Source organism: Erpetoichthys calabaricus, chromosome 17 (assembly GCF_900747795.2).
Source record: "Erpetoichthys calabaricus chromosome 17, fErpCal1.3, whole genome shotgun sequence".
Lineage (NCBI taxonomy): Eukaryota > Metazoa > Chordata > Cladistia > Polypteriformes > Polypteridae > Erpetoichthys > Erpetoichthys calabaricus.
Window position 1 is genome coordinate 100,671,079 of NC_041410.2, and position 12,683 is coordinate 100,683,761.

At 52.3% G+C, this 12,683-nt stretch overlaps 1 protein-coding gene across 3 annotated transcripts; it reads right to left on the reverse strand.

Moving 5' to 3' along the window:
- Window positions 1-1,442: 1,442 nt before the first annotated feature.
- On the reverse strand, window positions 1,443-11,654 carry ppcdc (phosphopantothenoylcysteine decarboxylase). 3 transcript variants are annotated; one of them, XM_028823094.2, is made up of 6 exons: window positions 11,473-11,647; window positions 5,883-5,978; window positions 4,095-4,223; window positions 3,659-3,827; window positions 2,840-2,907; window positions 1,443-1,926 (listed from the first exon to the last, which is right to left on the reverse strand). In XM_028823094.2, the coding sequence occupies exons 1-6, from the start codon at window positions 11,617-11,619 to the stop codon at window positions 1,888-1,890; spliced, it is 648 nt and encodes a 215-aa protein (XP_028678927.1). In that variant the 5' UTR covers window positions 11,620-11,647; the 3' UTR covers window positions 1,443-1,887. The 3 variants fall into 3 exon arrangements, with proteins under 3 accessions (XP_028678927.1, XP_028678926.1, XP_028678928.1); XM_028823093.2 differs by having other exon boundaries at window positions 1,443-2,907; XM_028823095.2 differs by lacking the exon at window positions 5,883-5,978 and having other exon boundaries at window positions 1,443-2,907; window positions 11,473-11,654.
- Between the last annotated feature and the right edge of the window lie 1,029 nt (window positions 11,655-12,683).

Consider the following 12,683-nt stretch of genomic DNA (forward strand, 5'->3'; position numbering starts at 1 on the left):
TTGGGGTAAGTGTCCCTGGTGCCACGTGCTTGACGTTTCTGGACAGTCAGAGAGAACTAAAGCTGAGGCACCTGGGGTGGGGGCTGTTAGAGTGAAAGGCAGCCAATCAGAATCAAGGATTTCAAAAGCAACAAGCTCTTGGAGCAATGAGCAGGCCAGGATTTGCATTTCCCCGCCCTCCATCCTGTGTGTGGGTGCAGGCGACACTTTAGGACTACAAGTCATTTTGAGGGGGCCGTGGAAAAGGCAAGGGAGTCAAGGTGAAACACAACTTGGTGGAGGGCAGCTGCTGGGTGGGGTCCAATTTGTACACACTGGTAAAAGGACGGGCACACGGAAAAGGGGCATCAGCCAGCTAAATGTCCACGTTTAAGAGGTGGTTCTGTGCGAGGACGCATCATTCCTATCGATGCCAACATGGCCCGTTGTGAGGCTACTCGCAAGAGTGCCATGTCCCTTTAACAATCACCTGACTGACTGGTAGAAGGGCTAATCGACTCAGCGAGGTTGGGGGTCTCAGGGGTTGCTTGCCCCCATGTGTTGATGGGAGAGGAGAAGCCCTTTAGACCAACCGTGTAACGCAGGACTGTCCCCCCATTTACCACGTCAGACACAAGCAGACGAGTTTGGAAGGTTAGAGCTTTGTGGGATCACATTCTGATACAGGGGCTTCAAGGAGAGGCATCCCCCAAAGTCTTTCCATGGCACACCACGTTACCTTCGCTTTTTCTTACTTTTCCTAACAAAGGAGCACGAAGACAAAGCGCAGGGTCACCACGCGTCATGCCAGGGAAGCTCAGCTGGCATCAGTCAGATTGTGACATTTAAAGCACGCGTGCCCTTCCCAACATCATTGTCCTCCTGCTGCCTCTTACGACACGAGGGGGACAGCAGCCTCAATGTGTCACCCGATCACAGGTGCCAGTAGTCAGAACTGTCTTGGGACAATCAGTCTGCAAAAGAGACAACGGCACCCCCTCGAGTGTGCTTGGTGAAGGGCCGAGTGTGGCGGGCACATGGTCCAGATGGCACCACTGGGCCACCCTTCACCCAAGAGCTGTTGACCACATGAGAACAAAGGCTCACCTGCCGCCATGAAGTTCACTCTGTGAGTTGCTCTAGTCTGTGCCATCGGTGCCACCGTCTGCAGGACCTGCCAACACAGCACAGGCGAGCAGATATCAGGAGGAAGCCGAGCTGAGCAGCTGCCCACACTTTGAGGAGACCACGCCCTCGGCACTTAGCCCAGTGCAGACCTTCAGCCTGGGACGCTTTAGCACAAGATGGTGGCACCATGGTGACAGACGCCAGGACACGCACATCTAACACAGCAGGCCAGTAAAAGACGTCCGTCACACGACGAGGAGCTGCGCGTCAGCCAGTCGGGGTCTCCGTGCTCACTCATCACCCTTAATAACACCACCAGGCACAAGAAGTTCATTAAAAGCAGCAGCAGATGGCACAAAGCCATCTATGATTTATTACAATTATGAGCAACGTCCCAACATGCTGCTCGTGACGGGCCCCCTGCCCTGGGGACACATGTACCACCACCCTACGGGTGACGTGCCACTGCGACGGTCACCTACTGTAGAACCTGCACGGCTACCTCCCTGATTTTGCATTTCTGGTCCTTTCAGACTTGGCGTCTCTTCAGCTGACCTGGCATGTGTAACGCCAAGCTCTGCTGCTGCGGAGGTCAAATGCCACATCAGTCTCAAAGTGTCCTTCGGCTGTCTTCACTTAGCACAACCCCCCCCCCCCCACCCGTCAGAGACCCCTCACCAGAGCTGACCCTGCTGACCACGTCGTTTCTGATCGTCGTCGATAACCTGCTGCCCGTCAGTGAGGTGCCGCTCTTGCCCAGTTCTGTTTCCGTAGTAATCATCACGATGATGTCATCGGAAGTGTCACCTCACATCTCACCTGTGGGAAGAAAGTTGGGACAAATAAACAGCAGGAGTCTGAGAGACCCTGGGGGCAACAGGCCAAGCCACAGGGTGTCAGATAAAAGGGAAGGAGAGAACAAGCGGGGGGTCAAAGGGAACAAGAAAGATAAAAAAAAAAAAGACAAAAAAACTTTATATAAATTACAAAAACAACAAGAGACCGTTGGTGACAGCACAGGAACAAACAAAAAGAAGCACGAGGACGAGGAGACTTGGGGGTCAGCAATGCCACCCTGAATGTGCGTAGCGGCTGTCAGCAATGGAAACAGCAGCAGTGAGCCGAGTCGAGGGTGGGCTTCACACGTGTGTGGCTATCTAAAGCTCCAGGGCAGGAAGGCCAGCAGTAAGCACAAGGGGGGACACACAGCAGCCTCTGTCACCTCGTGCCACGCTGGGACTTCTACCCCAATTTTTAAAGAACCACCTTAGCGTCAGAGACAGTCAGGCAGCTTGACCAGGGTGCTCCACAGGGCAAACACGAGGGGCATAAAGCACAAAATTCAAGGAGTGCGTTAGGGTCCACCAAGTCTCCTGCTAAGGCACATCACACTGGTGCCACCCTCGTGCCACATTAACAAGCCCTGCTAGGCGCAGTCAAGTTTAGAATTCCAAAAAGGCAATGAGTTGGCATGGGCACACAGATGGGTAGTCAAAGCTGTGGGCCCATCCACATGAGGGCGCACTTCGTGTGTACACAGACCCTGCACTCGGCTTTACTCACTTGGGGGCAGAGGACCCCCTTGTCAAGCAGAGGGGCTCCCACCGATGGAGCAAGTCAGCCCTGCAGTAAATGGCAAGCGACGCTGCTCTCTAGAGGGTCTCCAGTGAGCCAAAGGGACGGCCCAAACTCAGACACACACACACACAGGGTTAAAGAGGTAACATGTCACCTGAACAGAGCACAAGTGACTCTCCACAGCCTCCACGATTGTGCAAACCTCCGCCATGGCACCCATGCCTAAAAAATAAATACACACATCGGTAAGCCAGTGTCAGAAATGCATGGCATCAGTTGCATGATGGAAATCAACTACAAGCTGCTGCATCTTCATGTGGCCATAAAGGTTCACAATGGTGGTCAAGAATGGCACCCTGCCCGCCCTTGGCTCCTCTTCATCCACACAAGCCTCACCACCTTCTGGTCCCATCGCATGGCATAGCGAGCAATCGCTGTCCATTCTTGAGACATTTCCTTCACCCACCTTGTCACATTAAGCTGCTCCTTTGGTTCAAACCCTTCGCTGCTGCTGTCCCGGGAGCTCCGCAGGACAGCACCATGCAGGTCTTCATGCCTCCTGGGAGACCACCACACCCGTTGTCCCCTCTAAACTGAGCTGCACGAACAGAAGATGCCACCGAGCAGCCCACAGATGGGCAGGCCACCCAGACATCAAAAGCAAAAGGCTGAAAAAAGGGTGAAAAGACAGAATGCAGGTTGCCCACTCCAGCCACATGGCACCGCTCTCACCATGTAAAAGATGGGCATCCAGTCAGACAAAGATCAGAAAGTGCCAAAGGTCACAGTGTGTGGTGAGCCGGGTGGCGTATTGAGAGGCCGAGAGTGACAGTCACCAGACAAGCTGCTGGGGCAGGTGTAGCCCACTGGCACTTAAAAAGAGTGCAAAGGGGAGGCAGAAGCAACCCAGAGAAGGTGGCACATCCATCCTGTACACAAGCAGCATCTCTTGCTCATGGGTGCCAAGTCTTACCTTCATCTCCGCACACAAGCTTCTTGGCGATACAGGGAATCTCAACGTAGCCAAACTCCTTTAGGGTGCCCAACTGCCTGCAAGTCAGCGGGTGCTCCCACATGGCCGTGTTCATTGCCGGGCAAATGAGAAGGGGCTTCCTCCGATCCCAGGCTCGGACAACACAGGTCTGTGACAGAGGCACACGTGAGAGTGAACGCAACATTGATGCACACAGGCACAGATCACCAGGCAGATGGCACAAGACAGAGATCTCGGCCTCAATGCCCTGCTTGTGACAGGTGAGCAACAAAAGAGAGAACAGTAAGTTACACACTTCAGCTGGTCCGTTAAGATGGCCCTGGCACGGTCACCACCACGCCAGCTGGGCCTGTTCCACTCCCCACTATCAGCTGGCACTAATACATGAAGCATACTGTGTAACTGGCACTCTTACTAGAAGGTTGTCACAAATGCCACTGGCAAGCTTGCCCAAGGTGTTGGCATCTAGCGGGGCAATAAGCAGGAGGTCAGCCCACCGTCTCAGCTCAATGTGCAGCACCGGGTCTGAGCGTTGCCTCCACATCTGCAAGGGGACAAGACAAAAAAAAAAAAAAGTCGTTAAGGGACACAGCCTGGGCACCCAATCAAGCCCTTGGGCAGGTGCCTTTCATTTAAACAGAGCCTTTCTGCAGTGAATACCAACCCAACGCTCTTTACCAGGATGGATGCCAGTCGCTGCTCATAAGCTTTACTGGCTTACTACACGGGCATCTCCGAGTATCAGATGGGCCGAGGTGGGGAATAAACCCAGAGCCTTGTAGAGCATTCATGGAACACTCGGGAGCTCCTCGGTGAAGGTGGTGAGCACAAGACCACCTCAAGTGTCTTGCAGCGTCACAGAGTGATCACCTTTGTGTCACAAAGCACCACACTTCAGGCCAAAGTAAGCAGAACAGCCGAGGAGCATCTTTGTCACAGCAATGGCTTCAGGACTTGATGGGCGATGATAACATACTGAGGAGAGCAGCAAAGCAAAGACTCCTGCCAGACGCCAAGAATCTGCAGAAGAAGCCATGCAGCTACAAGAGGAAGCCATTTGGCATTTTACTGGCATTGCGTTGAATGATGCCAGCAGAACTCCCTAAGGAAGTCACCAGACAGAGCAGGCCGTCACTGTCCTAGCACAGAAATCCAATTTGGAGAAGCCCACCAGCAGGCCAGCAGCTCTGAGCAGATCTCGGTTCGCAATCACGGCACTCGACCGCTGCTGCTGCTCGGTCACCCATGATCCACTAGTGAACAAACAGTGGCATGAGACATTGGCATGCAAATCCGAAAGAATACCACATCCCATGGCAGAGATGCAAAATAAGTTGCCACTTTACTGTGCCAGGCTGCTGACCCATTTAGGCCTTTAATGACAACTCATGGACACCGGTGGGCTGTAGGATACACTGGCATGACAGCTGGCATCTGCAGCCCACCCTTCCCTGAGGCTTAACATGACGAGAGAGAAGAGCACCTCCTGGACATCCACTCGAGCGGGCAGAGGCAACAGGAATCAGACAGGCCCCAAGACCACAGTGTGCCAGTCCACATCTCCACACGTACTAAACGTCACAGCTCAAGTGAAGGAGACACCTTAAGGTTCTCCTCCTAAACTCAACAGGAAAGCGGACTTCACCTTCCATTAAGCCAGAGAGCACCGTTAGGGTCAGAGGGAGGCATGAGAGGCACCTGACAAGAACATAGATGGAGCCATTTGATCGTGACAAAGGACACAGTGGTGACCAGCTGGAGGGAGACGAGCCAAGCCGAGTGACACAGACACTCGCCATGGGTGTGATTTTCTTTCCTCAAACGCAGATCTGTCCTCGCGTGTAATCGGCTTTGTGTCTTCTGGTGCTGTTAATAAACGGTTTCATGTCATTGACTGTGGCAGGTGTCATGTGTCCTCAGAATGGTGGCAGTAAGGAGACATGACATTAGGCTACGACATCATGTCCCACGTTATGCAGGACGTGTTCCTTTCTACAGACGCGTCCTATTTGTTTATATGAGCGGCCGCTCGGTGACCTTACCACCAGAGGACACACACTGGCCTTCAGTCAACTGGCGCGAGTGCCAGTGGCTCAGTGTTTAGGTTATTTGCCTTCTACAAGTTGTCCTCTATCACTAGGTCCGAACCAACTAGGTTGTGGCATCCTGGGTGGACTGCGCAGGGACCAGCAAATGACCGTACCTCCCACTCGTCCGAGTCACCGAGCACCACAACAGGAAGGTCATCAGGGCTGAAGAAATGCTTTGCATGATCCGTGGTGACCACTTTCACCTCCACCTACAGGAGAAAAGCAACACAAATGTTAAGACGACACATGTGGGGGTGCCATTCTCATCAGTGGGCTCAGCCCCTGGTACATCTGCACAGAGAGGACATGCCAGTCCCATCTGACCTCCAAATTGGAGATCATTCAGATTCCAAAGAAAGAGAGAAAGATAAGAGCACCCTGAGTGTGTGTGTGTGTGTGTGGGGGGGGGGGGGGGGGGGGGGGGGTTTGGGTAGGGTGTGGTAAGCACTGTGCCCAGCACACTCTATGCCAGGGGAGTGAGGCCTTACTGCCTGTTAAAGCCTGGCACCATCGCGCCATCTCACAGGCTTTCCAGTCTTTTACCACATCACACAGTGCAGCTCCTGGTGCCATCCGACATCTTTGTTGAATTTCAGCCTCTGGAGATTCCGCATTGACCTCGCGCCCCTGGAAAGGCACCCTTGACATCGACAGCAGGCTCTCCATGTGGCACGTCATTGAGGTCATCTCTCTCCACATTAAAGCCTTGTGTCCAGTCAGGACACGCAGCCCTGCAGTCGCTCAGACCGGACTGGACACCTCTCAGGGGTGTCACTAAGTAGCCCACCACACTAAATGGCCCACTGGTGAAACACCCCAGCCAGAACCAAGACTGTGGCAACTCGGCAAGGGTGGCATCTGACGTGAAAACACAAAGTGGGCAGCATGGCCAGCACATCGAATGTAATTTGAGGACAATGGCGGTCCTGCCAAACTAACAAACAGGGCACTGCCAAAGCCATGAAATGTCACGTCTCCACACACCGTGCCAGGGGCACTTTTTATAAAACGCCAATTAATGGAATGTCCATCAAAGTCAAATGGAACACATTGTGCTGGCTATGAAGAGTTCAACCAGCAAAGGCTCAAGCCTGCAAAGAGAGCCACCATTACCTAGCAGCCCGGGTCAGGACATGGCAGGAAGGTCACTCCTAGGGACGGGTGGTCAGCTAGGCTTTGGTTTTAAAAAGAATGAGGGGCACAAAGCAATGAATGATCTGCTGTGGCAACCCTTAACGGGAGCAGCCGAAAGAAGAAGAAAAAAGTGTGAGAAAACATTGGTGGTACAGAGAATGGAAGATTCACCCAACAGTGGGCGCTTGCTTCACTGACCGCGGTGTGCGGCTTTGTAATCTGCTTGTCCATCTCGAGACTCTGAAGAGACTGCGAGTCCACAATTCTGCACAACAGACTCGGGATGAAAGTTAAAAGGGGGGAACAATCTGAACGAGAACAGGGGCACCAAAGCCCGCCAGTCCTGCCCACTTCATTCTTCTAAAAATACATCAAGTCGAGCTTTGTACCGTGAAGCCCATAAAGTCTTACTGTCTAACGCACTTTTTGGTCGCTCATTCCAAGTGTCTGTGTGAAGTTTTCCAGCCGTGCCCCCCCAGCCCCACGTGTTCTTGATGAGCTCATTTTCAATTCACTGGACTAACTCCTCTTCATCATTTTAAACTCCTCAGTCAGTCAGGTCTCCTCTTCATCTCAGCACAGGCTCAGCTCTTTTCATCCCTCCTCATAACGCATCCCCTGTAGCCCCCCATAATCAGCCCCGTCCTCTGGGGTGCAGGTTCTCTGGACCTTCTCTAATGCTGCTATGTCCTCTTTGTAGCCTAGAGACCCAAACTGCGCTCAGGACTCCAGATGAGCCTGAGCAGAACCTCCTTGGACTTGGACTGCACACGCCAAGGCGCTATACAGCCTGACATTCTGTTAGCCCATCAGTGGACGCTTCAAGAGGCCCACCTGCCATTTTCTGTCGAAAATGAGGGTTTATTCAAATAAAGGAATCGATAGTCAACTAGAAGTGGGTATTACCTGGCACTACCACCCACTTTAACACACGAAAGGTGTCAAGTCGTCAGCAAGCAGTGCCAGTGGCCAATCAAGGTAGCTCACTGGCCCAATGCAAGATAAAGCTGCCAACTCCCACGGGCACACATGGATCAGATGGCTTTCCTGACCCCAACCCTAATCCTGGGCTTCCAGAAGGAGGCATCACCACTGGCATGAGGTCACGTAAGTGCACAAGAAGGGAAGAGATGATGGCAAATGAAGCCGGCACCAGGCAAAGGGCTTCACTGGTGCAGAAAGGAAACAGCGAGGGGTTGGCAGGATGGAGACGAGCCCCTAGGGCTTGAGGCTGGCTGATGTAAGCCCCCCTCTCCGGTGAGCTTGACTGATGTAACACTCGATGCCAGTTGGCTAACCCTCTGCCAGGAGGCTTGCATCAGCTGCTTTACTTGAGAACAGCTCACCAAATCCCAAGGCAGCGGGCCACTGGGAAAACACAGGCAATTAAAAGGAAAAGAGAAAACGGAGCGCAGGCAAGGATTAAAATAACAAGGCGAGGACTTCACACAAACACGCCAGGCCCCAACGGACACCTTGTCATCACCCTCATCCACTCTGCACCAAAGCAGAGGCCTGCCTGTCCGGGACACATCAACAGGGCACATCACCTGCCTTGGTCCAACGCACGAAGGTCAAAGGTGATGACATCCCTGTACAGTCCACTAACGCTGCAACTGACACGCATGCTTAGAAACAGCAGGATCTTTAAACGACGGCCACAAGGGAGACGAGACCCATGCTCCCCTGGCATCTCTGAGGGCACCTGTCCTGCATTGTGCCAAAGCTCAGTGGCCTCCTTCATTTAGACAACTGAGCAAGCAGCTGTTGCTATCTGAATGTTCTCCTGACACCCAGCAGGCTTTTCTCACACATTTAATGGCCAGTTCATTGGCATAGATGGCATGGGTAAAGGTGCCACTGAAATGCTCAACAGCAGACAGTGGGAAAAGCCCAAATGCGTGAAGTGCTGCAAGCTTTGAAAACGTCTGCCACCATGCAGGACAAAGTGAAGGGGCAAAGAGCGCGCATCACCTCGGCTCACCCTAAGCCGACTCACAAAGCAGATGGCGCTGGCAGGACTCACATAATCACTCTCGTTCAGACTGGGGTGACATACGCCTGCACTATCAGTCCGCCCAAATTCACTGTTAAGTAATGCAAAGCTCAAGCCGAGAATCAGTGAGTGACCACCTGCCCTCTGATTCATAAACCTCACGGCTCATTTTCAAACAGCTCATTGCCCAATCAGGCCGCACGATGCCCACATCATCAAGACATTTTGCCACCATTAGGGCATCATCAGAGCTACAAGTCGGGCATTTGGCCGCAGCTCAAAGGACAACCCGGGCTGAGGTTACAAGATTTCCTATCAGACTACTAAGGGGGCGACGGACCGCTGGAAGATTCAGCTTTTGACCAACCCCTGGGCGGATGCGATTTCAGGACCCTTACAGGATCCTCATGGAGGGGATGGTCAGGACAAAACCACGCAGGCAGAGGACAGGACTGGTGACTCGCCCAGTGCCAGTTGGGGGTCACATTAATGGGCTCCAAATATTTGCCATCAGCAGCTGCTATGAACACTCAGCCATGATAGCTGGTGCCTCTCCTTTCCCCCTTGTGCCCTTAGCAGCTCTTCTTGCGCCCATTCTTCTGTTTTAACTAAGCACTCCTGCAGTTTTGTCTTTGGGGTGTCTTGAGACAACGGAGAGGAGTTAAGGGGAGAACTCAGAGAACGGCCTGCAACTCCACTTCAGCCAACCGAGGAAGTCCCGCACCTCGGCCTGCTCACCATTCAGGGGATGGGTGGACAGATGGGCTGGACTGGCAGATCAGCCTCTTATTTACTAGGAAACTGCACTCCTCTAACGTGGGTATGGACATCCTGTGCATGTTCTACAAGTCTGTGACGGGCAGTTGTGCGGGGCGCCAGGCCGGTTCAAGGGAGGAACGCCGACTCTATCATGGGACGCCTGTGGACCTGCTGGAGGTAGAATGAAGACAAAAGAGACGGCTCCTCTGGGACACACCGGCATGGAGGTCTTCACTGGGGCTCCTTCATACTAAGGTCAACATGCCATCATAGTGCCTGCCTGGGACTGCTTGCTGATCATTCGCCAGGTGCTGTTCTTTCTTTTTAGTAATTCTCCTGTGTATTTCTTTCTTATAATGCTGGTGTATTTATTAAGCCAATGCAACAAATCTGTCTATTTAAAGGAATTGGTACCATAGCCGCCTTCATCTGTAAGTCGCAGCATGGCAGGAAAAGTGGCACAGGAGTATGCCCAAGTGTGGCCGATGCACTTTGGTTTATGTTACTGCGCTGATTTCCACTGAACTTGACTCACTTTTAAGTGCGCCCGTATGTACGCTCAACCCTCACCTGCTTTCTCCTTTATGGGTGGTGGTGCTATATTAATTTCGGCCTCTCCTTTGTGTGAGTGGCGGCTCTGATGCCAGGGATCTGCGCCAGCAATCGGGTTGAATCCCGTAAAAGCCAGAAGTGACTCTAAAGTGCTGGGCCTTTGTGCAAAGCCCTTAAACCCGAGTGGGACGTTAACCAGCATCCAGCCCAGCATCCAACGCCTCTAACTTACAGGCCACACTTCCACGGTTCCAGTGTGGCTGAACTCGGGTCCCAATCCAGGGCCCCATCGTGTGGTTATCAGCACCTTCTCCCAGCCTCTCTCTCCTTTGGGCATGAGGGGCAGTGCCACACTGCCTGTAGTTTTACCAATCACCGCCTTCCTTCGATTAGTCAAATTTATATTCTGATGAATCAGAATGACACTTGAGAACCCCACACCTCATCCACAGGACGTGCTGGCGGACCCACCGCGACCCGACGGTGTGACCAGCGACGTCACTGGAGCGTGCGGCCCACAGCCACAGAGTACTTCCTGACTTGTCAATTCGTGTACCACGCTAAGCCCACAGTAGATTTAATTCGGACTAACGGTAATTAAACTGGGAAAAGTCACAAAATGTAATTACAGCTACCACTACATTGAATTTTAAATTTTCCAAAACTTAACGGCAGAGATCGGAAATAAAAAGTGGCACAAATAAAACGGGTAGTACTGAGTTAATAAAATGTGATACCCATCTGATGCGATTTACATAAAGTACTGGCACAGATTCGCACATTCACTTGTGGATTTTAAGCCTGCCAGTCCTTCAGGGCAGCAAACAGTTGGTGCGCTCCCTGGCCATTTGGAGTCGATTCAGTCGGTGCCCGGGTGGCAACCAGGGCGTCTCAAACTTTATGGCCCCTGGGAATGTCACCCAAGTCCAAACTGGCTGTAGTCCCAACGACGCGGTTGGAAGTGCAGGGGCACTCGGAGAACCCGACAACCAACGTGGCGGGCAGACGATCGACCACACTAAGTGCCTGACGTGTGGAATACAAAAATGGGCAAACGCTAGAGAGCAAGAATCCTCCACGCTTGTTAACTCGCGGCCCGCCTGCAGCGCCCGTTGCCGCCACAGGTGGCGCACACGCGCACTTCCTCCTCTGAAGGCGCCTTCACCGGCCTCACGGCGCCACCTACAGCCCGCCAAACACGAGCGCAAAGCCCGCGCAAGTACGGAAAGCTGTCAGCGCGAACGCCGCTCCGCTCTACTCACCCCCGGGAGTTCCAGCAGCCGGCCGACGAGCTCGGGCACCTTCAGGGCCGCCACGCTCCCGGTGACCCCAAGTAGAACGCGAAATGGGCCACCAACGCGCACCCTCACGCCGTCCTCCATGGCCGCTGCCATTCTGCGCGCCTGCATCTCTTCCACGCGTCACCCCGCCCCGCCTCTGTGACGTGTCAGGCAAGCAGCTCGATAGCCGAACTCTCGCGCAGCTCTCACCAGGCAGTGTGAGTCGCAGGGCCGCAAGTCGTCCCTGACGGGTTGCAGGAAAGCTGTTCTGGCCATAGACATATATAGATAGACGCCGCATTCACTGTGTTGCCCAGTCGACACGATACGTCAGCGCGTCCGCCATATTGCGAGTGGCAAAAGTTCCATTTAAACTGATACAGGTAGACGTGCAAACCGGGTTTTCTGATGAAAAAACAATAACGTTTAAAACAGTATCGTTTACATACAAGATTTTGGTGAATCGTTTAAATGCAATTATTTCTATCACTTTATACGCTAATAATGATAATTATTAAATAATAATAATTATTATTATTAAATAATTCCTCCCATATAAGTAACATTTCTCGGACTGCCTTCTTCCATCTCCGAAACATTTCCAGACTTTGTCCTGTTCTTATGCAACACAGTACTGAAGTATTGGTTAATGCCCGAGTCACCTCACGTATAGATTACCGTAATGCTATTCCATCTGACATCCCACAAAAACGTATCCATCACTTACAACATCTTCAAAATTCTGCTGCCAGGATAATAACCTGCTGTTCTAAATCCACTGCACATATCACACCGATTCTCTCTCAACTTCACTGGCTCCCTGTTCACTACAGAATACAATACACAATACCGTTGTGAACATTTAAAGCTCTCCACCACCTCACTGATCTCCTCCAGACTGGCACTCCTATCGCTCACTCAGATCCTCATCTTCAGCTCGACTTTCTGTACCGCACGTCAGACTCAGTTCTCTGGGAGCTCGAGCGTCTCTCATTGTGCTCCTCAATCTCAGGACTTCTCTTCCCTCTCATATTCGTCAGCTCCATTCAGTAACACATTTTAAAACTGTCCTCAAAACTTATCTTTTCAAACTGACATACCCATTTGTGAATGTTGCGCTGTTACTGCCAGTTATCTTTGTTTGTCTTTCTTTTAACAGTGAAATGATCCTCTCAATGACAAAAAGAAACCAT

Bases quoted from the DNA above. Each gene is read 5' to 3' on its own strand.
- ppcdc (XM_028823093.2), bottom strand. From the start codon at position 11,619: ATGCAGGCGCGCAGAATGGCAGCGGCCATGGAGGACGGCGTGAGGGTG. The intron at 4,224-5,882 runs GTACGGTCATTT...GTCCCCTTGCAG, and splicing joins GTGACTCGGACGAGTGGGAG to ATGTGGAGGCAACGCTCAGA. The intron at 2,908-3,658 runs GTAAGACTTGGC...TTTATTTTTTAG, and splicing joins GCTTGTGTGCGGAGATGAAG to GCATGGGTGCCATGGCGGAG.